This window comes from Dipteris shenzhenensis, chromosome 25, assembly GCF_047967505.1.
Source record: "Dipteris shenzhenensis isolate YYH24624 ecotype China chromosome 25, Dip_SZ_1.0, whole genome shotgun sequence".
Classification (NCBI taxonomy): domain Eukaryota; kingdom Viridiplantae; phylum Streptophyta; class Polypodiopsida; order Gleicheniales; family Dipteridaceae; genus Dipteris; species Dipteris shenzhenensis.
Genome location: NC_141620.1, coordinates 11,684,793 through 11,710,266, shown reverse-complemented (window position 1 = coordinate 11,710,266; position 25,474 = coordinate 11,684,793). Strand labels below are relative to the sequence as shown.

The 25,474-nt window shown below is 45.9% G+C and overlaps 1 protein-coding gene across 3 annotated transcripts in view; it reads right to left on the bottom strand.

Moving 5' to 3' along the window:
* Positions 1-25,474, bottom strand: part of LOC147885460 (Tetratricopeptide repeat (TPR)-like superfamily protein) — a 107,390-nt gene that overhangs the window by 21,262 nt on the left and 60,654 nt on the right. For all 3 annotated transcript variants that reach the window (XR_015543436.1, XM_087396498.1, XM_087396499.1), the window contains exon 10: positions 9,565-9,689. Coding sequence is in view for 2 of the 3 variants with exons in the window: in XM_087396498.1 (XP_087252624.1) it covers positions 9,565-9,689 (125 nt within the window). In the remaining variant the exon portion in view is untranslated. The remainder of the gene's footprint in view (positions 1-9,564; positions 9,690-25,474) is intronic.

Genomic DNA, 25,474 nt, shown 5'->3' with positions numbered 1-25,474 from the left:
TATCATCCACATATAAAATCAGCACTAAAAAATCAGATCCACTCCTGCGGACATAAAGAGTGGGTTCTGAGGGACTATTCTGAAAACCAAGGGATAGTAAGTGTGCATGAATTTCGGCATACTATGCCCTAGGTGCCTGCTTCAAACCATAAAGGGCTTTTCTAAGCCGGCATACCTTATTTTCAGAATTAACAACCTCAAAGCCAGGAGGTTGTGTGACATAGACTTCTTCCTGCAGATCCCCATGAAGAAAAGCAGTCTTGATGTCAAGTTGGTGCACTTGCCAATGATGATAGGCTGCAATGGCAATGACACATCTAATGGTAGTAATCCTGGATGTGGGAGCAAATGTCTCCTCAAAGTCAATGCCTTGTTGTTGGGCATACCCTTTTGCAACAAGACGGGCTTTGTATCGATCTATGCTGCCATCAGATTTCCTTTTTAATTTATAGACCCACCTGGTTCCAATGGCCCTGGAGGGAGATCTACTAATTCCCATGAGTCATTTTTAGCAATGGAATGTAACTCAGCTCTCATTGCATCCATCTACTCTTTGCTGTCAAAAGCATCTTTATGGCACAGAGGCTCTTCATTGCAAGCTGTAGCAAGAGTGCAAACTCAAGAAAGTGACCATGCTGTCTATTCCCTGATCTTGTCCGGGCAGCAAAAGGCTGATCTTGTTTGCTGTCCCTCAATGTATCAAGAAGCCATCTGGGAACTTGCCTTTGCTGTCTATTGACAGCTCTTTCTTCAATGACTGCATCATGAATAGTGGGATCATTTTGTGCCGGAAGAGAAACTTGCAAATCAGCATGAGGTAGTGGCTGATTATTGCTTGGTGGAGGGCCTGCAAGAGGCTCATGTTGCTGGTCAAAGTCCTCTTCTAAGGATGGCAGACGTTACCAAGATTCAAAGGCATCAAACATGTCAACATCTGGCTTAGCTTTGCAGTCCACAAGAGGAGAAGCTGAATGTTCAGCAAAGATTACATCTCTACTGACAATAATCTTCCCAATATTTGGTTGGTATAACCGATACCCTCTGCTCTCCTGGCTGTAACCAACAAATATGCATTTGATTGCCTTGTCATCAAGCTTATGTCTCAACTGAGATGGTACATGAACATATGCAAGAGACCCAAAAACTCTCATGTGTGAAAGTGAAGGCTTCCTGCCTTTCCATGCTTCAAAGGTGTAATAGTCTGCAATGCCCGTGTAGGTGATCTATTCAGCACATAGTTGGCACACACACTGCATCAAGCCAAAATTTATTGGGCAAAGACTTGGCCTTAAGCATGCATCTGGCCATCTCCATTGTGGACCTTTTTTTCCTTTCAGAAATAGGATTTTGCTGAGGAGTGTAAGGAGTAGTACATGAGTGAATAATGCCCCGTGAAGACAGAAAGGCATCAAACTCCTTTGACATATACTCTCCCCCCCTATTTGTGTTGAGGGTGACAAGCTTGCATCCTGATTCATTCTCAACCATATTCAACCATCTCTGAAAGCATAAGAAAACTTCAGATTTGGCTTTTAAAGGATATATCCAGCAATATCTTGTGAAATCATCAATGAGAGTCATGAAATACTTGTACCCCCCAATGGCATTTGTCCTCATTGGGCCACAGACATCACTGTGCACTAGCTGCAATTTCCTTTGTGAGAGTTTTGGACAATTCTTTTGAAAAGGAAATCGATGCATCTTACCCAAAAGACAACCCTCACACACATGTTTGGAAACTGTGTGAGTTTGAGGTACATCATTTGCCATCTGCTGTGAATGTAGCTTTGCAAGGCCCATTCTCTCATACCAAAGATGAGTTTCAACAAGCTGTGAATCTGAAATAGCCAATGTCTCAATAGAAAGTGCAGCTGAGTGATGATCAAGGTGATAAAGCCCCTTTTGCAAAGCGCCAGTGAGAACTATGGCATTGTCATCACGAAGATCATAAACTAGGCATCTGTAGCCATCAAAAATAACTCTGAAATCCGAAGTGGCAATTGCTGAAATTGAAATCAAGTTGACTTCAATTCCAGGCACAAAAAGAACATTTGTCAGAGTGACAGGATGGCTTGAAATGGATGTGAGCTGCACATCTCCAACTCCTTTTATAGCATATGAAGCATTATTAGCACATGTAACAGTCCCCCCTCGAGGTGCATCAGCTAAAGAATGAAACAACTGTCTGCAAGATGTGACATGCTTAGAAGCACCACTATCGAAGTACCACGACTGAGCATCATTAGCAGTAAAGAATGCATCAGCTTTGGAGGGATCAGGAATAATGGCTTGTCTATTAGCTCTACTTTGCTCTTCTTGCAAAAGCAAAGTAACTAGCTGATCAAAAGGATAGTGGTCTGGATTACCCATGGCCACTAATCGAAGGGTTGTAGCAAACCCTTGATATGTATCTGGCAGTCCATTCAATGCGGTACTAACAAGCTGTAAATTTGGCACCACCTCGTCAATGTTGGCAAGCTGTTCCATGAGGTCCTTGCCCTTTGTCAGGTATGCATCCATAGAGTCACCTTCATTCATACTGACTTCCTGTAATTGCCTTCTCAAATATGCAACACGAGCTTTATTGCGAATCTGATAGAGAGAAGCCAATTTATCCCAAGCATCCTTTGCTGTCCTGCAAGACCGGATGTGTGGAATAATGATTCTCTTGCATGATAAAGCAATGCATGAATGTGCATTTGCATCTCTTGCATCCCATCTTGACTGTTCTTGAGTTGGAAGAGCAGCAACAAGAGTGCTAGACGAAGAGGCATCAGGAGGAGTACCCCCTGCAAAGGGACCAGCAGTAGAGGCAACGACTGTAGCATTGGCTGGCCTCAGATCAGCCCCAAAAACAATATTCCACAAATGCTTTGCAACTAGAATATGTTTCATGAGATAAGACCACATTGGATAGTTGGTGCCATCCAACTTATCATCTTCACGAAGAACTCCAAATAAAACTTGATTGTTCCCAGCCATAGCAAATGTGATACCCTGAAAAAGACCTGAAAACCCAAACGCCTCAAGGCTATCACTGCAAAAAGCTGGCTGTCCAAAAATGACAGCAAATATCTACAAATTTCTGACCCAAATCAAAGGGCAAATGCAGATCTGACCCAAATGTGACTGTGGCAAGCAATGTTCACTGCAAAAACAGCAAATCTTGCAAAAGCCCCAAATTTATTGAGGGCGAATAGGCCAAAAAGAGGGCAAATACAGAAAAGCCCCAAATTTTGCTGAAATTTTGCAAATGTGACCCAATGTATGCGAATCTGACTCAATGTCTTGCAGAAAAGACTCAATGTCTGAAAATCTAACTCAATGTCTTGCAAATGTGACTCAATGTTCTCCAATCTGTCCCAATGTATTGCAAACAACAAGAGATTGTAGACCAAATTCCAAAGCCCCAATGTTCTTGCAAGAAATTGCAACCAAAGAAGGTGAAATGAACTGAAAGCCCCAAAGAGATCTCGAGAGAAGTACTAGCTGTACGGACATCTCAAGTACCAGATCAAGTACACCGTACCATGTACGGTGTACGACTGTACGGCCGTGCGTTGTACGGAGATCTGAAGTGCTTCAGTTGTACGGAGGCTCCCACGTGCATGTACGAAAGATGTACGTAGTGCAGTACGATCAGTACAGACATTACGACGATGCAGGTATTTATCCGTACGGCAGCGCAAGTACGGTGGTTCTAGTACGGAACACAGCGCAATGAAGTACAGTACGACGCAGTACTGAGTGCAAGTACGGACGTAGTGCAAGTACAGATTTGTACGGAGTGCATGTACGGAGGTACAGATTTGTACGATGACGCAGGTACAGACTCAGTTACGACAGATGTACGGGTAGCTGCAAGAAACATACGATATCCGTACGTGACAGTACGGACAAGAGGCACAGGAAGCAAAGATGGGCTCTGATACCACTGTAGGATCGCTTAGGAGAGAGAGAGTGCAGGTAGCAAAAGAGTCAATGATAAACGCCTTAGCCATCACCTCAAAGTTGGATAATCAAAAACAAAGGAGTACTAGGTACAAGTACCTAGACCTAGGACTAAGTGTCCTATGTGGCCTAAAAGACACTAACTATTTATGCCTACAAGGCTCATACCATGGTCTATAGGGCATCACTAGAACCACCAGAGGATGGCCTACAGATGAGTGTCGGAGATTCTTGATGACAATGCATTATATAGTCTTGATAGCTTATTTGAGAAAGAAGTTTGCCAGGTTGATCCGTGCTGCAAGACCATACGGAGTGGTGAGTCCATAGGGGGCGTGGATACCACAAGGTTGGTGCTTGGCATATGTGATCACGTGGTGGTTCTGTGAACTTGTGGTAGGGGGTTGTTTCTATGATGTCATCTATGCAAGGAGCTTCTTCTTTGGTTTTAGATTGTTATCAAGAGGAAAGGATTGTAACATGTGATACTTAAGGTTTGGACATAGATACTTGTGCTTTGCATTGCGGTCTAGGACTAAGAGCAATATACTGCTTATCGACTTGCACTAACCTAGGGCCATACAGCATGATGAACTCAAGGCCACATAAGTGGACATGTAGTTATGTTAAAGACACATGCCTCTACATGATATATTCATAATAATGCACCCTACTGATGGACACATCATGTGCTATATATTGTGTACCTATAAAGAACTGTACAACATATCATGTGCTATATATTGTGTTCCTATAAAGAATTGACAACATGCTTTGATATAATTGTTAGAAATCGACCAACTGATAGAATAGCCCAGGAGCTCACACAATGTGTGTGGGGAGTGGAATCACAAACTTCTTTAACTTATGTGCATCACATAAATGTGCAGACTCGTCAACAAACAATGAACCAGCCAGTTATAGAAGCTACCAAAACAATATATTTCTATCCAAAACTATAGACACAACAAAAGAAAGATAGATCCAAAGTCCCACCAGAGCAAGGTCCTTTGATCTTACCACAAGGTACTTCTACTATCTACCGGATATCTCTAGACTTGAGTCCGTGTGCTCCACCTCGAGCGTATGTAGACTCTCCGTCCAGATCACAACACCTTGCTGCCCTAGAAGACAGCCAAGGTCCAGCCCCTAGGGAGCTCAGTCTGCCGCACACCTTCAACTCTCCTTCACCTCCAAGATGAGGCCCAAGGGAATGCCTTCAGGCTGCTCCTGTCTGCTCCTCTTTCTGCTGAACTGTTGGATGAATTATGAGGCCCGGGGCCTCTCCTTTTCTAGGCTCCAAGAGCTCTCAAAATAGCCAACTGGCATACTCCTTTCTGGCCGACTTTCTCCACCCCAAAAACCGACCTGGTTGGCTGCCCCTACCAGCCCAACCAGGGCCCTTTATAAGAGTCTTTACTAGCCCTTTCCATGCCTTTGTTCCAAGGCATAAAGCCCTCCATTCATTGCAGGGTCCAGCCCCTCCTGTCCTGCCTTCTTCCAGGCATAGTAGGCTGGCTGGAACCAGCCCTCCCAGCCCTCCATCTGGCCGACTAGGTTTCCTGGCCCCCCTCCTTCAGCCATATGCACGCGCATATGCTTCCCTGCTGGTTCTGCCTCTTGTAAGGCTCCTTCCAGCCCCGTACAGCCACATGGCATCCCCGTACTGTTGCTGACATCGTTGCCACATCAGTGGCTCCTTTCTTTCTCTGATCTCTACCCCCATGGCAGCCATGCTGCCCATGTGGCCTTCCATCAGTTCCCAGGTCCACCCCCCCCATGTTCTCCTCATATAGGGGCTTACAGTTGGGGACGTGACCTTTCCAACACCCCCTCTCACCGGGCACATCTCGGCCCAATGCCAACACGTCGATGATGATGCTCCAATAACTCCCTGGTCGTAGTCCTCTAGAACATTTCGATGTCGAAATCTTTTACTAGCTTTTCATTTAGTGGCTCCTCCTCCACCAGCTCCGCTTCCGCTTCCGCTTCCGCACACCATCATGGTACACAGGTCCATCTCTGGTAGCACCTCCTGGCACCACCACCTTCAATCACGTTCCCGCCTTCGAGCTTGAGCAATCCAAACGCCACGATCTTCCAGTTGTCCCCCTCATAATGAGTGAACAACCTGGAGTCTTCTAGGCACCATGCTCGGAGGGTCTGTCTCAACCCGTTCTTCCTTTGGCAAGGTCCGCAACAAAAGAACCATCTCGAGAAATGAAATCCCATGGAGATATAACTCTCACTGAGCCCTCAAGCAAGTACTCTTCTGGCTTCAGTACACCTTGTCCATCACCTTCCAGCAATCTATGTCCGAGATTTGAAGAAGCACCCACACTTCCCCTTCTGCCTTCGAAGAAGGCCCATTCCTTCCTATCTTGCATTACCTGAGACATATGAAGAGAAGATTATCTCCACAGCATGCTATAAAGGCTTAAATTAAGAACATCAAGTACATACCAGATCGTCGTACGGCATGTGTGCTTGCTCTGAAAGCAAATCATGCGCCTCATCGAGGCACATACCAATAGCATGTGCAATCTTGTACTATTCCCTTCTGAATTACAGCAACCATCTGAACATGAAACCCTAGGGCACTCCATGGAATCCATCCTCGTGTTAGTATCAACAGCCACGCACCTCGAAGATTCCAAGCACTCCATGCTGTCCTTCACCTTCACAAAGGTTTCTGACTCCTCGTCGACCCACATCTCAATGTCAGACATCATCATTGTGGCTTCTAGGTCGGCATATTTGGCCTCAATAACACACGGAGATGTCACCAAGAAAAGTTCTTTGATTACCTTATTAGCTTTGGCTTTTGTGTCACCCGCTAAATCTGAGTCGGACTCCTCCTTGTTTATCTGATCCGCCTTCTTCTTTCTGCAATCCTTCACAAAATGGCTTGGCGTGTCACAATAGAAGCACTTCTTCTGCTTCCTCTTGAAAGTGTCCTCATCATCTCTAGAGTCATCCTTCTTGGACTTGCCACCATTAGGCTTGCCCATCCCTTTGCCAGTGTAATCCTTTGCCACTCATCTTTGTCGTCGTTGTAGAGCTTCTCCCTAGCTTCTTCTTGGAGTAATAATAAACCCAACTCCTCAAAAGTCAAAAGTTTGGTCCTTTGTCCTGCAATCACAGTCGTAACGAAGCTTTGAAACTCCAAGGTAGCCTCCTTAGTACCATCAAGGCCAGCTGGGACGAGTCCACCTTCTGACCAACCGATGCTAGTTGATCCCTCACCACCTTGACCTTCGTCACATGGTCATGTACCGAATCTCTCTCATCTATATTCAAGTTGTAGAGCTGATACTGAAGAAGCAAGATCCGGATGTTTATCCGTCTCGTACAAATCCTTCAGAATGAGCCACGCCTCTACTGACGTGTCGGTCATCTCGATGTGAGAGGAAGCTCAGAGTCCACTGTAGTCCCTATGATCAATGCCAGGGCATGGGCATCTCTATCTTCCCAACCTTCGAGCTCCTCTCCATCTACTGGTATGAGTATCTCCCCCTTGTTGTCTACCATATCCTCCGGCTTTGCCTCTAATCCCGTTGTTAGTTTCCACAATTTTTAAGCTACTAGATGACTCCAGATCTTCACCTTCCAAATAGGATAATTTGTCCCATCCAGTTTCCCAGACTCTCCAAAGTTAGGGATGGTGAAACAAAGAAATCTGGGGGAGGAGGAAAGGAGAGAAGGGGCTGAAGAGGCTTCTGACATCGACATCTCTGCTGCTAGCAAAATCGAACAAACTCAACCTTCTATAGACCAAAACTCCTTACGCACCTGACTGAACCAGAGTCACCCTTCTTCTCGCAAGGGCACTATCCTCCAGTCGTGGAAGTCGATTCCCAAGAGCTTTTGAATCAGGGTCGCCCTTCGACAAGGTCCCTGCCTCTAGGCTCCCGCACCTGTGAGCCTCCTACTTGGGCTCTGATACCATGTTGGAGATTTGAACCCGCGTACTCCACCTCGAGCGTATGTAAACTCTCCGTCCAGATCACAACACCTTGCTGCCCTAGAAGACAGCCAAGGTCCAGCCCCTAGGGAGCTCAGTCTACAGCACATCTTCAACTCTCCTTCACCTCCAGATGAGGCCCAAGGGAATGCCTTCAAATTTCTCCTGTCAGCTCCTCTTTCTGCTGAACTGTTGGATGAATTATGAGGCCCAGGGCCTCTCCTTTGCTGACGTCGTTGTCACATCAGTGACTCCTTTCTTTCTCTAATCTCTACCCCCATGGCAGCCATAGTGCTGCCCATGTGGCCTTCCATCAGTTCCCAACAGGTCCACCCCCCCCATGGTCTCCTCATATGGGGGCTTACAGATGGGGAGGCGACCTTTCCAACAATAATGTGCATTGTCATCCAAAAACAACATACCAGGGTCAGCATATTAATCGCTACTTACTAAGTTTTGCTTGCCTCCTTTCATATACTCATGCTTTCAAGCTGCTCGAGAGGGACATGCAGGTTCAAGTTAGCGGCTAGCCGAGTTCCAATAATCATTATATACCTTTGTAAGACTAGAATAAGTTCAATCATACAAATTTAGATTTTTTGTTGTTCTAAAGACCAAAAATCTACACAGAAAATAAAAGAGAAAATGAAAGAGAAGAAAAAAGAGATAAACAAAGACTTTTATGAAAAACAAAAGGAAGACATACTTAGCAAGCAAAGCAACACTTATGTCGTCATCAGTGCCCAAGCATAAGCAGCTATACTGGGTTTCTAAAGACCCGCGGAGTCTCTTGGGCAAATCCAGTGCTTACAAAAATACGTCAAATAAACAAAAGAGAAAGAAAACAAGAAATAAAGAAGAAAGGAAGAAGGTGACTAAGCAAAAATAAACAAGCATGTCAAGGAACAAAATCTTCCGAAAAACTGAAATTCTCTCTCTCTCTCTCTCTCTCTTATTTTAAACATAAAAGGCTAAATGGACCCTTTACACTTATGTCTCGCTTCCTACAAAGAGGCAAAATTACATTCCTAACTTAGAAAGCACAAGCATACTCAATAAACTCTCTTTTGAATCCACTGTTATCTGACGTGCTTTATTCTTTGAGATTTAATGTCTCATGCATGTGCAGTGTCTGAAACTGTGCTTGTAAGTGCACATGGTGTCTCAAAAGAAATGGCAATACAAGTCTAAGATGTCTCAAGGTAGAAATCCACTCAATTTGTTTCATTCACCCTGCATACTATTTGAGATTGGGAAAGCTCTCTCCTTTTGTAACCTTCTCTCTGTTATCGCCAAATGTGACTTAAGTTACCTTCTAGGCTAACCTACGTGCTATTATAGGTACCACACGTTTCTACTGTGCATGTTCTCTACATCAATACAACTGAATTTCGCGCAACTTTTTCCCTAAGCCTTCCAGTATTTCCCATGCATAATTGTGTATGCACAAAAGATCTGTTGTTTTATCCCTGGTACAAACACCACCAGAAAATTATTGATAGAGCCCCTATCTGTAACCTGATATTTATTTCATTAAAAGACTTACATCAGATCATTTCTCCACTAAAAGAAGCCTTGTAATGCTCCCCCCCAAAAAAAAGCCTTGTACTTTATACCAGATTGTTTATTCACTAGAAGAAATGGCTAACCTTGCTTCCTGTAAGTTGTGCTGTTTCATCTGCAGCAAACCAGAAGCAAACCAAACCCCTGTTTTCTCGCGCACCCCCACATAAGAGTCCATGGTCCTATAGATGGGCCCTATCAAATCCAATGCCTAAAACAACAGAGGTGCTTCAGCCACAATGGTTTTGAAATAGCAAACTTCAGTCTGTAATGAATTTAGAAGATCTTCTCTCTTTCAATGAAGGCAACTGTAGAAAAAGTAGAAGCACACAATTTGGCTCATGCATATCCATTAACTTCTGTGAACATACACAAATCATGTAGCTATATCAGGTGCATGCATCATGCATCATGTATCCTGCGTACACGTATGAGTCTGTGTGTGCATACAAGCATGCACTTATTTGCATGAGCGTGTTCCTTGTTTGGTAGTAAGCTGGATTGTGTAATATATTGATAATCTAGTTTATGTAAGTGTCTATGATGCATGTGCACACATTCAACCCAAAAACTGTAGATACTTGTGTGTATTTAACAGTACAACCAAAAATCAAGAATGCCCCATTTGAGAGGTGTATATACAAACATATAAATGATGCAGTAATTGAATGGCACATTAGTACAGCTGTGCGAGTCTGGTCCTTCATAAACTAGAATATACACAATCTGACAAATTACTTTTTTTATAAACGATTGCTGGTTCACATCTCCAAGCACACACACATTTACCTAGACATGTACACACATGTAATTCTGTAATCCTATATAAAGGGTTTAAAGAGGGATGTGGTACTCTCAAAATTCTCTTCCTCAACCCCGCCCCCCCCCCCCCCCCTTCTCCCGTTACAGCTTTTCAATTTTTCCGAATATGACTGCTATCATGCTGGACCATTACATTAGGATGTGGGTGGCAGCACTGCAATGTACTTAAGCACCTATTTCCCCTTTTCTGTACTCTTTCAGTAACCCCTTCTTATTTTTACACACACACACACACACACACATTTTTTCCCCTTAAGAAAGCATTTACATTCATAGCTGTCCAAGAGTGGGACAGCTATTACCCTTAACTAAAAACAGTAATTAAAAACTTCCCACTGGGTCTGAGGACCGAAGAAAAGAAGCTCAAAAGTATGGGAAGGCATTCACTGAATAGTGCTCATACAATCAAATGGTACGAGTACAATCGGGGGGACACACTTTTTTCTTTTGGGGTGAAAATTTTGCTGCTTTATATTACAGAATCACTATCTGGGAAAATACATCACAAGAAGATCTCAAGATAAGACAGATAAACATCATGATCTGTGTACTTTGTTTGCAAGCAATCGTAGAAAGATTGCTGCAGAGAGTGCCTAAAGAAAGAGAAAAGTGAAAAAGTAGGATCACCAAAGACTCTATGATTTCTATCCTTCCATAGAGTCCAGAGTGACCACAGTAGCGAACCCAAATAAAAAATAAATCAAGATCTTATCTAGGTGGGTGTATCCCAAAGACCCCGAAGAATTTTCCAAAAGTAGCAGTTGGAAATCGAGTTCACAAACTTAATGAATTAATCTTTTTGAAAAAAAAAAAAAAGATAGAGTTCACAAACGCTGCCCCAGGAAGCTTTAAAAATCACGAGTATGGGAGCAATGCCAAAGAAGATGAGGCACAGACTCCCGTGGAGCCAAACATTTACGACTAACAGCCGGAGCAATGTTCCTGCGTGCCAAAAGTTGCCCAGATGGAAGAACTCCCAACAAGATTTGCCACAAGAAGGCATGTTGTCGGAGTGGAATTTTTGAATTCCAAATCTGTCTCAATCTCTTCCACCACCACTTTTCAGTGTGATTCATTCGCCAGAGCTGATTCGCCTTCTGAGAAACCCACGGTGGAGGCAAAAGCACTTTATATAAAGCAGAGGGCTATCATTAAGGCCAAACACCAAAAAGTCTACATTTGATTTGTACCCTTTCGGAAGGCCTTCGACATCATCCCACGGCCCCGCATCATCAGGAGACTACAGAAGATGCAGATTCCAGAGACTTGGATTTGGGGTGTGATGAAGCTATGCGAGTCCATCAGAGGGAGAGTTCGTGCCCCAAGAGGTTTTCAAATTGGTCGATAGGGGTGAAGCAAGGCTGCCCCCTCTCACGGACTGTTTTCAGACTCTACATTGATGGGATCACATCCTTCATAGGCCGCCTAGGGGGCGAGGCATCACTAGTGGCTGACCTCATGATATAGATATTGCTATACGCTGATGACATAGTCCTCATATCATCTTTGTGAAGAACCGACCTTCTCAAGAATGCAAATGTGTGCAATGCATGCAGAATTTGAATGCCAATTGGCCCTCCAATGGGAAAGAGCGCCCTCGTGAGAGTACTTGTTTCTATTTCGAACTACATGCAAGGTGTGTGTGAGAGATGGCGGATGAATGCAAAGTGAATGAAGAATGCTACGTGAGCTTCACAATGAAGGGTGATACCCTTTCATTAATTTCCCTTGAGATCACTCAAGTTCCATCTTCCCATTTACACCTACCCTTAGCCTATGACCCATGCATCTACCATTCAATGCACCTAAATGCACTAGCCTATGACCCATGCATCTACCATTCAATGCACCTTAATGCACCCTTCCCTTCCTATTACCCCTAGGACCTAGACACGTGTGTGCACAGTTTTATTAATAGAATAAGTATCACATGTCCAAATTCGATGCCGTTTGAAGCACTGTCTCCAGCTCGACTAGTCCTATCTACTAAGATGATCCACCGCCATAACAAATTGGTGGGTGTCCATCATAAATACAAATACATGTTAAACCATTGGCGTATAATATATATAATAATGTTTTAATGTCTACTAATCACGGATTAGGGATTTCTCTTTTCACCAAAATTTTCAGCGGAGGGGCTGACATCTGGAGGCCCTAGAGGTGTTCTGCAAAGAGAGAGACCTAATAGTCAACCTTGGGAAGACCAAGGTTACACCTCACGCGCAGTGCTTCACGGACATCGCTTCACTTACCAAGGTGAGCCAGTGGAGATAGTGCAGCTCTACACATACTTCGGAGTAGTCTTCACTTCACAATGACTCGGGCAACTAGGGCACGACTTACAGGGGGGCAAAGTGCTTTGGTCCGACTAGAGAGCCAGTGCTTCTACACACATTTTCAAGATCCACCAACAAAGGGCTGGCTCTTCAACACTTTAGTGCGGCAAACTACCATGTATGCAGCACCCTTCTGGAGGAGCAATCTCCCGATGACAGAGTGGAGGAGATTTGAGCAACTACAGGTGACTATGGGATCTAAGTAAGCCCTCATTCCCACATGAGATAGTGTAGATAGAGTTCACCATGACACCTCCCCAGGTTGACACCATCTTTCAGACACTGACATTCATCCACAGAATTTGGGACTTACCTCACTGGAGACTACCGAGGCTGGCCCTAGGGTCATCCAGACGACTAGCAGAGAGCGGAGCAAACACATGGTATGCACGTATATCCACATGGTTTGCCACGCACGACATCCAAATGGACAAACTTCCCCCCTTTGAGTACAGCATGGACGCATCACTTAAGTGGATCCCACAAGGTGAGATGAACCATATTATACTATTAGATCTCCTCTAGCTCCATACATCTTGGACCGAGGGGGGGGGGGGGGGGACTAGGAGCTCCCCACCAAGATCTAGTTCTATCGCGACAACTTCTTGAGAGTATCGGAGGAGGGATTCATCATCAAACCCCAGTATCTAAAGGACAGAGGAGTTTCACATGCACTGAGAATGGCCATTGGACAGATGCGGCCTTTGTCCCATAAGCTAAGGCTTGAAGCGGGGAGAGCCGCACGTATACCTAAAGATCAGGGGATTTGCATGTTATGCACATTGGGGTTGGTTGACAGAGGAGCAGTTTCTTTGTGTCTACCCAACCTACTATGAGATCTGGGGATGCTACCAATGTCTCGACCTGGAGGGGACGGCTTCGGTCCACTCTCATGACTGATCCAATTCCATGATCAAGTCTGCATTGGGCTCTATCTGATGGAGATGCGCCAATACAGGGAGACACTACCATGACTGATCATAGGGCAGCACAAGGAGACCAAACCACAAGAGACACAAGCTGACCGAGCACGATGACGTATCACAGACATCTATGCAGTTGAGCCAGCTCCAGGACACAGCAGAGTAAAGGAGGAGGAGCTAGCTGATATTAGAGCAGCCTGAATCAGCACAGAGAGCCGACACAGTGCCACCGAGAGAGGAACGCAAAGACCACGTGTGAGATGAAGAGCAACCAAAGCACACACTATTGAGTTCTAGCCTATCACAGCTTTCCTCAGGGGAGACCGACAGAGACGAGGGGTCACTCTGGACATAACTCAGCGGGTTCAAAGATAGAGGAGACCGGGCCCCCACTACAACGTGAGACAATTCCACAGATGCAGATCCAAGATATCTTCCCAGCTTACCGGAGAGTCACCACGGTGCCGATCTTCGGCTTTCGAGTCCTAGCTCTCAGTTTGCTTCAGTTTCTATGTGATTTTGATTCTTAAGCTCATTAGATCAGCATAGATTAGTACTCAGCAAGGGCCCTAGCGCACCCTTTGCTCCAGCCCATTGAGGCTTGGATGAGTTTTCTTTTTATGCACTTTGTACCATAGGCCCGCAAGGCCTCCTGTGGACGTTAATACATCTTTCTGTCTTTCTTTCTTCTCTCTCTGTGGTTAAAGGATCTTTGCTTGTCATGGTCATGGTGTCCCTCCAGCTCCAACCGATTCAAGGCACCAAACCTTTACTACAGTTTAAGGTCGCAGCACCCACTGCAACCCCATGCGCCCACACTGATCCTGAGATCCCTGCAGCTCCAGTCCGTATACAAAGAGTGCACCATTGTGCTCCAACTATTGTGCTTCACCTTGGCGCCCTAGTTGAAACACCCATTAGGCTGCTCTGATCATGACAGTCCAAGCCAGCAGCTCTATTAGGCTGCTCTGATCATGGCATTCCAGCCAGCCACTAGCCCAAGCTTTTGGCCTTGTCAGCTCCTATATTCACGCCACATTAGCTCGGAGGTTTTCAGCACCTACTCTCCAAAGCAAACAAGCCCTCCAGGACTCACTCCAATCATCCCCCCATGACACGTCCCAGCACTCCTGAAACCCCTGATCTGCAAAACAAACATGCACAACGTGAGAACTGAGCAGGCTGCTCACCACCCAACCATGACATCTACGGGATGGGATCCCGAATCAGGACATGTCCCCTCCGAGCCACGAGCTGAGCTACCGGCACGAACTCCCAATCAGATCCAAACCAGCCTGGTATCCCATACCGGTGCTGTGAAGCCTGGGATCTGCCACTGGGCCTTGGGCTACACTAAGATGCAGGCGCGCGTCCGCGACTCAATCCAGGATCAGACCTAGCACCTGGGAACGAAACTTGCTCCCATCAGCACACTGAGAACTGAACCCCCTGGGCCCCTTTTATAGACTTGGGCCCCAGCGCCAAAAATAGCGATGACCTATAAATGATTCGTACCCTTGCCACTCAATCCGAGAATCAAGCCTGCCTAGCTCTAAGCCTCCCCAGGCTACCTGAGCTAGTCTTGTATACCCAGTACACGTCAGATACCAATCCGTGCACATGACATACTCCCCCTCCTCTAAGAACTCACTCCTGAGTTCGCTAAAAAAACTCGGAAATGTTGTCTAGAGGTTTTGTAATGTCTCCCATGTTGCATCCTCCTCAACATGATCCTTCCACTTGATCTTGTATTCCGTGATAGATCGATTACGAATCTGTCTGTCACGAAATTCAAGAATACACTCAGGTTCGTGTGGAATAAAAGTCAAATCTGTAACTTCTATTATCTCGTGAGAAGAAACAAGTTGATCATCCGCACCCAAGACTTCTTTCAGTCTACTGACATGAAAGACTGGATGGACTTTAACATCAGGAGGCAATTCTAGTCGATATGCAACTGGTCCAATTCTTTTAATGACCTTGAATGGGCCACAGTATCTGGGGGATAATTTCGGAACCAAACCAGTACTTAAGCTCTTGGATTCCTTAGGAATTCGCAAATATACCATCGTTCCTTCAGAGAACTCTCTAGGTGAACGATGTCTATTAGCATAAAATCTGTCCCGATCTTGGGCACTTCTAATAGACTCCTTGGCAAACTGCAACATTTCCTGCATGTCTAGCAAGAAGTTCTTAGCAACATCATTTTGAATCCCTTTTAACCCAACCATAACTGGTGACTTAGGTTGAAACCCGTACATAAGCATAAAAGGACTGTAACCAGTACTAGAATGCTTTGCACTGTTGTAAGCAAATTCTATCATAGGTAGATTATCTTCCCATGAAGACTGTCTCTTAGATACATATGCCCGAAGCATGTCTTCAACCAACTGATTAACCTTCTCTGTACTGCCATCGGATTGTGCATGATCCGAGGAACTCATACTTAGAGTAGTTTCTAACTTCTCAAAAACAAGTGTCCAAAAATTACTCGTAAACTTTGAGTCCCTGTCACTGACTATGTCAGATGGCAAACCATACAGCTTAAACAAGTGGTCCACAAACTCGTGAGCCAGCTGAACAGCTGAAATAGTTGTTCTAGTAGGTAAGAATCTAGCCATTTTTGTCAAACGGTCGACTATGACCCAAATGGAGTCATGACCCTTGCGCGTATGAGGCAAACCAGCAATAAAATCCATGGAAATACTTTCCCATTTATTACCCGGAATCTGTAATGGCTGTAATAACCCCGTGCTTCTAAGGCGTTCGGCCTTAGTAACCTGACAAACCCGGCAACCTACTACATAGTTCTCAATAAATGCACGCATCTTAGGCCAATAAAAGGTATGCTTCACAAGAGACAGAGTCTGATGTATACCTGGATGTCCAGCACTAGGAGCATCATGACACTCCCAGAGAATCTTGGATTTAAGGTCCAGAACATCTGGCACACAAATCTTTTCATTCCGGAACAGCAAGCCGTTCCTAATCATCCACTGACCTCCCACCGCCTGTACCGTAGCTGGCACAATCCCTGAGTCCTGGTCAACCATGGAGCTCCCATCCTGGACTCTCTGCCAATAAGAACTGAAATGACTATCAGTTGCGTATAGCTCTCTCAAGGATTGAAATAGGTCTGAGGATATTTCCGTAAATGACAGAGCATTTACAAACTTAACTCGACTTAAGGCATCCGCCACACTATTCAACGAACCCTTACGATAATGTATTTCAAAATCAAAATCTTGCATTAATTCTGCCCATCTAGCTTTCCGTCCCCTCAATTCAGATCCATCACACACATACTTAATTGACTGATGATCAGTCAATACAAAGAACTTTGAACCATACAAGTAGTGTCTCCAAACCTTAAGGGCATACACTACAGCATAAAGTTCCTTTTCTAGTGTGGGCCAACGATATTGGGTGTCGTCTAGCTTCTTACTCTCGAAAGCTACAGGTCGGCCCTCTTGGAATAGAGCTGCCCCAATCGCATAATCACTCGCATCGGCCTCTAAAACATAAGGCCGGGTAGGATCGGGTAATGCAAGAACGGGTGCTTCCTTGATAGAAAACTTCAAGGTTTCAAAAGCCTTGTTCATTGCATCATTCCAAGAGGCGTCCACGACCTTTCAATATGTTGGTCAAGGGTGCCGTGATACGTGAATAATCACGCACAGACTTCCGAAGAAATACCGTAAATCCTAGGAAAGAACGAAGTTGTTTCACAGTCTGAGGGATAGGCCATTTTAAAACCTTCTGGATTATTCCAGATCAATGCTAATATCTTCAGAAGAAATCTTGTGTCCTAAGTAAATGATCTCCTTCATAAAGAAGTCACATTTACTCATCTTGGCATAGAGCTTATGCTGTCTTAGAATAACTAAGACAATCCGGAGGTGTCCTATGTGATCCTCAAGCATTCGACTATATACCAAGATGTCATCTAAGAACACTACAACAAATTTGCCCAGATAATCCTGAAACAAATCGTTCATCATCTGCTGAAAAGTAGCAGGAGCATTGGTCAAACCAAAAGGTAATACAAGAAACTCGTAATGACCATACCTAGTTCGAAATGCGGTTCTATCTATGTGTTTAGCATAGATACGGATTTGGTGATAACACGTACGCAAATCAATCTTAGTGAAATACTTCGCTCCGGCCAAACGGTCTATCAGATCATCGGAACGAGGTAGAGGGTATCGATTCTTAATTGTCACTTTATTTAATCGTTTATAATCTATACACATTCTCCATGTAGAGTCTTTCTCCCAAGGTGATTTACTTGGGCGTATATAGCCCATATTCAGGTAATCCTGTAGCTGTGAAGCTAACTCATCCTCCTCTATCTGGCTCATCCTATAAGGTGGTACACTAATAGGTTGAGCCCCTGGGACTAAGTCTATGCGATGATCTACTGCGCGTTCTGGAGGTAAACCTTCCGGCAGTTGAGCAGGAAATACATCCTTAAAATTATCTAACAACATTCTTAATTCACGGTGTTCAAACACACTTAAATCATTCTTGTTAATTACAGAGACAACAAATGTAGAAAGTGGAATCAAAACACACTGATAGACATCATAATGAGAAGTGTTTAATATATTCCGAAGCTGCATCGCAAATACAATAGGTCCCTGAGAAGAGGGAATTTTATCACACTGAATACAAAATTGGGTGTCCTTATCTACAAAAGAAAGGGTATGCTCCGTCCATCCAATCTGAATATTGTGGGTTTTAAACCACTCTATTCCGATTAACAAGTCTACATGCTCCAGGTGCATAACATAACACGTAAGAGCCCCTATGTAAGCTTGAATCCGGATAGGAAGTGCTTCAACCTTGCGATCCCAAAACTGCTTCCCAGCTGGAAGCTGCACCTCATAGGTGTGATCGCTAGGTACTGTGGACAGCCCCATCTTCTGCACAAATTTGTAATTAACAAAGTTGTGAGAGCTGCCCGGATCAAAAAGAATGTGAACCTGTTGGTCCATAAGTTCTCCATAAACTCGGAAAAGATCATGGGAACCAAACAACGAAGTATTGAAAGTGCAATTACAAGAAAGTGGGCAGGTAATGACATTTACAGAAATACCTGTCATCGAAACTTGGTTCGCTCCCTTGGCTTTGGTACCTGGACCCGCCTGGAGCTTCGGTCCAAGCACTAACTTTTGATTCTTGTGCTTTGGACATTCATTCTTGGTGTGGCCCCGCTCCTTGCAATAGAAGCAACGTCCTTCTTTCTTAAGCTTCAATGTGTGAAGGAAACGGGTTCGACCATTCTTTGCGTGAGTCAAGTTTTTCTTAGAGGCGTTGTCCGTAGACTTCGTCTCCCCGGTACCAGTCGTAGGCTAAAAGAACTTGCGTTTGTTCTTTCCACTCGTGTCAGAAACTGTAGTTGCTTTTGCACCGGCCATGGTATCATCATAAATACGCGCGTAATTCATGGCCTCTTGCAACGTTGTACATTTGTTGTTCTTAATTTGTAACTTGTATGAATCTGGCAAACCATCCACAAAGAAACCTAACAAGGTCACTGGATCCATCTTTGTGGCCCTAGCCTGCAGATCCCGAAACCTTTGAAGATAAACTTCAAATGACAAGTTGAGCTTTGACATATCGAGGGCTTTAAGCTTGCCAACGATATCATAATTGTCCTCCTTCTTCAGGAATTCCTTCCTGAAGACCCCTTCGAAATCTATCCATGTATCCGGCTTAGGTTGGAGTTCCTTCCACCATAGCAACGCCTTTCCTGACATGAAACCCGCTGCAAGCTGTATTTTCTTTTCATCTGGGTACGGGTGGAACTGGAAGTGTACCTGCCACTTGTATAACCAAGTGTCAACAACCTCCTTAGTTCGAGACTTTTGATCTCCCGCAAAAGGATCTGGAGTTATGTTCGGGCCTAGCACTGAAGCCATGGCATCCACATGCGTGAGTGCCTGCACAGTGCTAGCCAGAAGGGTGAGAGTCGCCTGAATCCCTTGGAGTTGCTGTGTCAACCCCGTTTGATTCGCATTAACCTGCTCGAATTTTCCATCCAGAGCAGTGGTGAATTCACTGAAGGCCTTCTTCGTAATCAGATCGTCATAAAGACCCTGGTCTTCCTCTCCCACAGGAGTGTAATCCAAATCCTGATCTCCCATGGTGAACTCGGGATTTGCAGAATCAGACATATCTGAAATCTGATTTGAACGAATATAAACTGAGAGAAATAACTGAGGGAATCGAAGCTGAAAGGAGAGTGGAGCAGAGAAGAACCGTCCCAAGAGATGCTGACGGAAGAAGATGCTGAAAACTAACGAACAGCGGGCGCGAATAATCCCGGAGTCTCCCTCTTGCTGAATTCGCTGCAGGCTACAGTGTACGAAATTTTGCGGCAAACCGTACTGTACGGAATTCTCCTGCTGATCGTACAGGTGACACAAACAATACAGATTGCTGACGTGGCTGTACGGTTGCTGACGCAATCTGTACGGATGCTGACGCAGTCTGTACGGATGCTGACGCAGTCTGTACGGATGCTGACGCAATCCGTACGGTTGCTGACGCAAGTGTACGGCAGCTGACGCGGGAGTACGGATGCTGATGCAGGTGTACGGATGCTGACGCGGGTGTACAGCAGATGACGTGGGCTGTACGACAGCCTGTCGCAGTCTGTCCCGAATCCTGATGGCGCAATCAACGACGATGGGCAAGGAGGGCTTCTTGCACAAGGCTATGGCTGAGCTTGGGACCTTGCCAAGCTGATATAGGGAATAGAGCAGCTAATTTAGGAAGCCCTGCTTCCCGAAAAAGCTCACCCTCCCAACTTTGGAGGGTGGTGCTTTTTCGAAAAAAGCAGCACCTCCCACAGGGTGGCCGCACCCTGTTCCAGCCCCTTGCGCATCACTCTGCTTTGGCCGAAACTCTTTCCAGCCCTAGCACACCACACAGCCTCACGCCTCTGCGTTCTCTACCCCTACGCAGCCCTGACCAGCCCTGATCTGCACGCCTGCCACTCAGCTCCTCTATCGCCTCTCCTACCTGCACCTCCGCTCTCTCCCAGCTACGCTCATCCCTCTCTCACCTAAACCCTTCAGCAAATTCGAATCACTCTCTCTCTTTCTCCTACCTTTTTCCCTACATCCTGACCACCCCAGATAACCCATGAACCAACCAGAATTTGCAGCAGCAAATTTCGAATTTTAGGGCATACCTGGAGGAAGAAATCGTTCAAAGTACTCGCATCAGAAATTCCTACCTCAGGAGCTGGCTCTGATACCAACTGACACGTCCCAGCACTCCTGAAACCCCTGATCTGCAAAACAAACACGCACAACGTGAGAACTGAGCAGGCTGCTCACCACCCAACCATGACATCTACGGGATGTGATCCCAAATCAAGAGATGTCCCCTCCGAGCCACGAGCTGAGCTACTGGCACGAACTCCCAATCAGATCCAAACCAGCCTGGTGTCCCATACCACCAGGTGGCGCTGTGAAGCCTGGGATCTGCCACTGGGCCTTGGGCTATGCTAAGATGCAGGCGCGCGTCCGCGACTCAATCCAGGATCAGACCTAGCACCTGGGAACGAAACTTGCTCCCATCAGCACACTGAGAACTGAACCCCCTGGGCCTCTTTTATAGACTTGGGCCCCAGCGCCAAAAATAGCGATGACCTATAAATGGTTCGTACCCTTGCCACTCAACCCGAGAATCAAGCCTGCCTAGCTCTAAGCCTCCCCAGGCTACCTGAGCTAGTCTTGTGTACCCAGTACACGTCAGATACCAATCCGTGCACATGACACCCCAGGACCTGCTCCGAGCCTGCACCTAGCCCATAGACTGGTGCGCCACCTGCTGTTGCAAAGCAAGTCCCAAACTGTGGGCCAGTTCCCCGACTCCCCGGACCTGCTTGAACCCTCACTGGGAGCCTTGAAGCCCTGCGCCTAGCAAATGCCTCTCCAGCCTCTGCAAAAAACACCAAAGAATTCAAAAGGAGACCTGCAGGGATTAGTTACTGTGGGCAGGAGCCCCCTTCGATCCATCAGGTCATCATGTCATTCTCTCTCAGTCAATGGAAGGCAGGAAGGGCTGTACGACCTCCCCCACTCCATAAATTTCAGCAAGGAAATATTGTATGCAAAGAAAAAAAAGGGAAAGGGGAGTAGGAGAAGGGGCAATGGGGATAAGGAGAAAGAGAAACTCAAGAAGGAAGAGAAGCGACAGAAACAACTCGCAATCGAGGATGTGAACAAACACAGCAACCACAGTGGCCTACAGATTGATAGCACTACCATAGAGAAGGCAGGCAAAAAAGCCTACACCCAAGCATCCCCCCACACACCCACCCAAATCATCCAGCCCCCATTCAAACCAAATCCATCCCGGCTTCATGGTTATACAATCCCATCGGACTCCCGGGATCACCTTCTCATGGAGATACACCGCCTTCGTACGTCACAGGCAGAGCATGACCGTCTCATCCATTGCCTGAGCCAGAAAATATCACAGCTCCGTAAGGAGGTGGCAGCCATGGTGACAGCCCCGAGCAGTAGGCCAGCAATCGAGGCACAATTAGAAACTATGCAGTCAACCATTGCAGAGGCTCCCCATTCAAACCAAATCCATCCCCGCTTCATGGTTACACAATCCCATCGGACTCCTGGGATCATCTTCTCATGGAGATACACCGCCTTCGTACGCGAGAGGCAGAGCATGACCGTCTCATCCATTGCCTGAGCCAGAAAATATCACAGCTCTGTAAGGAGGTGGCAGCCGTGGTGACAGCCCCGAGCAGTAGGCCAGCATTCGAGGCACAATTAGAAACTATGCAGCCAACCATTGCAGAGACTTCCAAATGGGTCGATGTCATGAAACTGGAGCCTGCGAAGGCCATCGTTTCAGCCACGATTTTGCAACAGCAGCAGAGAGCCAGTAAGGCTCTCAATTTCAGAGTACGTGGCATTCCTTGCACAACTACCACCCCATGGATTATGTCGTCGGCTTTGTAACTTCCACCTTGGGAGTTCAGAAGCACGGGATCGAGGGGGCTAGTGCATAGGATGGGACCCCAACCAAAGGCAGCCTCTCATCATTTGCTTCAGAGACACTCACACCTAGTGCATAGACGATCAGCCTTGCGTGCCCAAATAGAGATCTACTTAGATGAGGACCTTACACCCCTACACGTGGAGGAGAGGTGTACCCTCATGAGTCATACAACAACGGGATGTCGCCTGCAAGGAGGGAAAGTGGGTAGTAGTTTGCGAGGGGCAGCTCTTGATAGGTCCCCAAAAGGCATATGGTGGCCTCCCCAGGAGGGTGGGATCTATGAGATTCAAAGCTCCAAGACCCTAACCTGCAGTGTTTGGAACAACGACGATACTTTATGGTCAAATCCAAGAAATTACTTTAGGTCAAGACATAGCTTCTTACACAGAGAGACACCAGAGTCCAACGCGCCCTTTATCGGTAGTCAGTGGATACATATGGGAGGCCGTTTAACGGGATGAGACCCGAAAGACAGGAGGAGTGGCATTACTATATTGATCATCCCTTACCGGGGCGATCTCCATCGAGAGACGAGATACACTCTCCACATTCCTATGGATCGGATCCTCTTGGCATCGCCGAGAAGACCTCTTCATCACAATCTGCTACTTCCCTTCTGAGACCTCACATTTTTCCAGAGACCTACGTGAGGAGGTTGAGACCTCACCCTATGCAGCCCTCCATCAGGACATCATGGATTCTTCGAGCCGCAAGGAAGTTCTCCTTGTTGGGAAGGGCAGGCACATGCCAGCTATCACTTCTAGATTTTTGTGATGATTGTATCTTTTTACCACATGTTGATATAGAAGACGTTGGGATGTCTAAGTCTGTGCAAACACATGGGCCCCACTCACATCCTATGGGCATCCACTACTACTCATGGGCAATATACATGATCTTGTCATCTATAATGGCCTAGATCACTAGCCCTCCTCAGGCGGGTTCACTTGTTTCCCACACCGGAGGCATAGTTGACTATCTCATGGGATCTCCTGCCTTTACTTCACAAATTTCTAACTTCTCCGTCTCACCACCATCTCCAGGAGCAAACCACACTTATCTATTTTTAAGTATATCCACACCACTGCCTACACCACACACTACAACAAAACTCACACACACTACTTACCATGGCATACACTTTGATCACAAATTAAAACCTGAGGACTCCCCATGCCTCTTTGATTTACTCAAAGACATTGACCGCATATAGCTCTTAGAGGATCCAGCCGCCCTCATGACACGCTCTCTGCATGAGGCCGCGTTACATACTTTCTTACAAACCACTCGATCCACGTGCCCCCATCTCTCGGCTCAATACTCTACAATAGTTGGTATGATGATGAATGTAAGGCTTTACGCCAACAACTCCGACTCGAAACTAAGTATCATCTCCGGAGTGAGACAAAGAAGATACGTGAGTAATGCCGTCTGGTTCACCGAAAGAAGCATGCTTTCTTTTGCTGGAACGAGGAGGAGCTAATAAATATTTTATTTAGTAACTTTAAAGACTCCTGGGGGAGGTTCCTTGTGCAAAATAAGTAAAGAAAGTCGAAAATGAAGGGTGTGTCCCTTAGGTGAATAGCCCTAATCTCAGGGCTAAGAAGGGTCAAAAAAAGAATGGTAAGTAAGCATATTTCCATTATGACTCTTAATGTTAGATCTCTAGTGACGAGCCACATCCCAAGTTATGAACAACATCCTAGCAATCCTCTGCACACACGCTATACGATGTCCCTAACCAACCAGCACCATGCCCGATCTCTCAAATGTACTACGCCCTACTTCATGCATACTTTTCACATCCGGCAATGTCAAACACGCAGCCTTGAAGCTTCCCAACGGCCGAGCAAAAGATCATGAGGGCCTATGCATTGAATTCACTGAATACGGAATAAACACCTTGGCCAAATCTTAGAGAAGCTCTTCAACAAAGCAGTTTGCACAAGCTTACCACATAAATAGAACCTTAACCCCATCACTCCCATTCACAAGGCATGAAGCTGGAAAAATACAAGACTATTATGATTGGACATGTCATGCCTAAGTTCTATGCATCAGTATGTGACAGAGGTTAGCCTGGTTGCAGAGCTTCAAGGACTCAAAGCCGTGGGACAGGCGGGCTTCCACATAGATCACAGGACCATGGATCATAAACTTACACTCAGGGGGGTCATTGAAGAGGCCAAGGCACGGAGACAGAGAGGGCCTATTGCTACTTTGTGGATTTTCGCAAGGCTTTTGACACATTGCCAAGCGCCTAACTCATTAGACATCTATAGGAGTTGGGATATGATCAGGAGATCACTTGGGCAGTCATGGCACTTATCGGGTAGACTTCTGACGAGTACAGGGTGGATAGAGGAGATCATGAGCAACATTGGGATCGAACAAGGTTGTTAGTTATCACCAACCTTGTTCGGCCCCTGCATGGATGAGCTTGAGACCTTTATTGGAACCCTAGGAGAGGCTAGTTGCTCTCTAGTTGGATCCTTGCTGCAGATTCTTTTGTACGCAAATGACATGGTCTTACTCTCTTCCTTAGAAGAGGGTCTCCAATGACACATGGAGGCACTTCATACTTCTATGAGACACACGACTTGAAGGTCAACCTTGGTAAAACCAAGGTCATGATCTTCAACATGTCCCGCGAAGCATGCACAGAGAGAATTTGACCTTGTATGGGTTACCAGTGGAGGTGTTTACATCCTACATATACTTGGGGGTCCTTTTCTCCAGCCTGATCTTCACAATGTGACCAGCCTTACAGGCCCGACTAAGCAAGGGGTACGCCGCACTGGCCAGACTCGAGCGGCAGTGCTTTTACTCTCACTTCTAGGACCCTCAGACCAAGACTCTTCTCTTTGACTCTT